General features: G+C 32.3%; 1 protein-coding gene across 1 annotated transcript in view; it reads left to right on the top strand.

The window, feature by feature from the left end:
- Positions 1-675, top strand: part of LOC119594720 (RNA-binding protein 39-like) — a gene marked incomplete in the record, with an annotated part of 10596 nt that overhangs the window by 2555 nt on the left and 7366 nt on the right. The window contains 1 exon segment of the mRNA XM_037943780.1: positions 549-610. Coding sequence (XP_037799708.1) covers positions 549-610 — 62 coding nt within the window.

The raw sequence follows: 675 nt of genomic DNA, 5'->3' as shown, positions 1-675 counted from the left end.
GTCATGTTACAGTTGTGCATCTACATAATATATATAATAATACTCAGTTTGTCTCGGGGTATAAGATTTATAAATATACCATATGAGACACAATACTTGAACCACACAAAGCAGAAACCACTGTGTAATTTTGTATCTTATTTATATACATGCCAACCTGTAATATTATCCCTTGTTTGAGTGTGTGATCCATTGGTTGTAAGTTATAACAACTTACTTTGAATGCAAAATATTATATGGAGATTTTTTTCCTGCTCTTGTTCTCCACATCCTTTTAAAGGTGACGGGAAATCCATTATTTTATGGAAAGTAGCAAGAGATTATGAAGGGCCTCATACGAAATCTAGTAGTAAGAGGGAAGGTAAAAGAAGAGAGAAAATATTTTAGAAGGTGTTTTCCATTTGGTCTTGTATATAGTTTGCTTAAGATGAAACTAAATAAACTAAGAAATAATTGCGTGTCTTCTTTTTGATGATATGCGTATAACTTGTTTGTCATTCCAATTGTAATTACTTGATTAGTTACTAAAGACTGATTTTTCTTTGCAGAATCGGAAATGACAGACGACCTGGACGTGGATGCGATGTTGGAAGCTCCTTTTAAAAAGGAGGTAAGTGGTATTTGTATTAATTGCATCTTCTTCTTTCTCTTTATTATTACTTTTCAGGGAAACTT

Source organism: Penaeus monodon, chromosome 34 (genome assembly GCF_015228065.2).
Source record: "Penaeus monodon isolate SGIC_2016 chromosome 34, NSTDA_Pmon_1, whole genome shotgun sequence".
NCBI lineage: Eukaryota > Metazoa > Arthropoda > Malacostraca > Decapoda > Penaeidae > Penaeus > Penaeus monodon.
The sequence above is the reverse complement of the archived record's forward strand: the minus strand, read 5'-3'. Positions and strand labels throughout refer to the sequence as shown.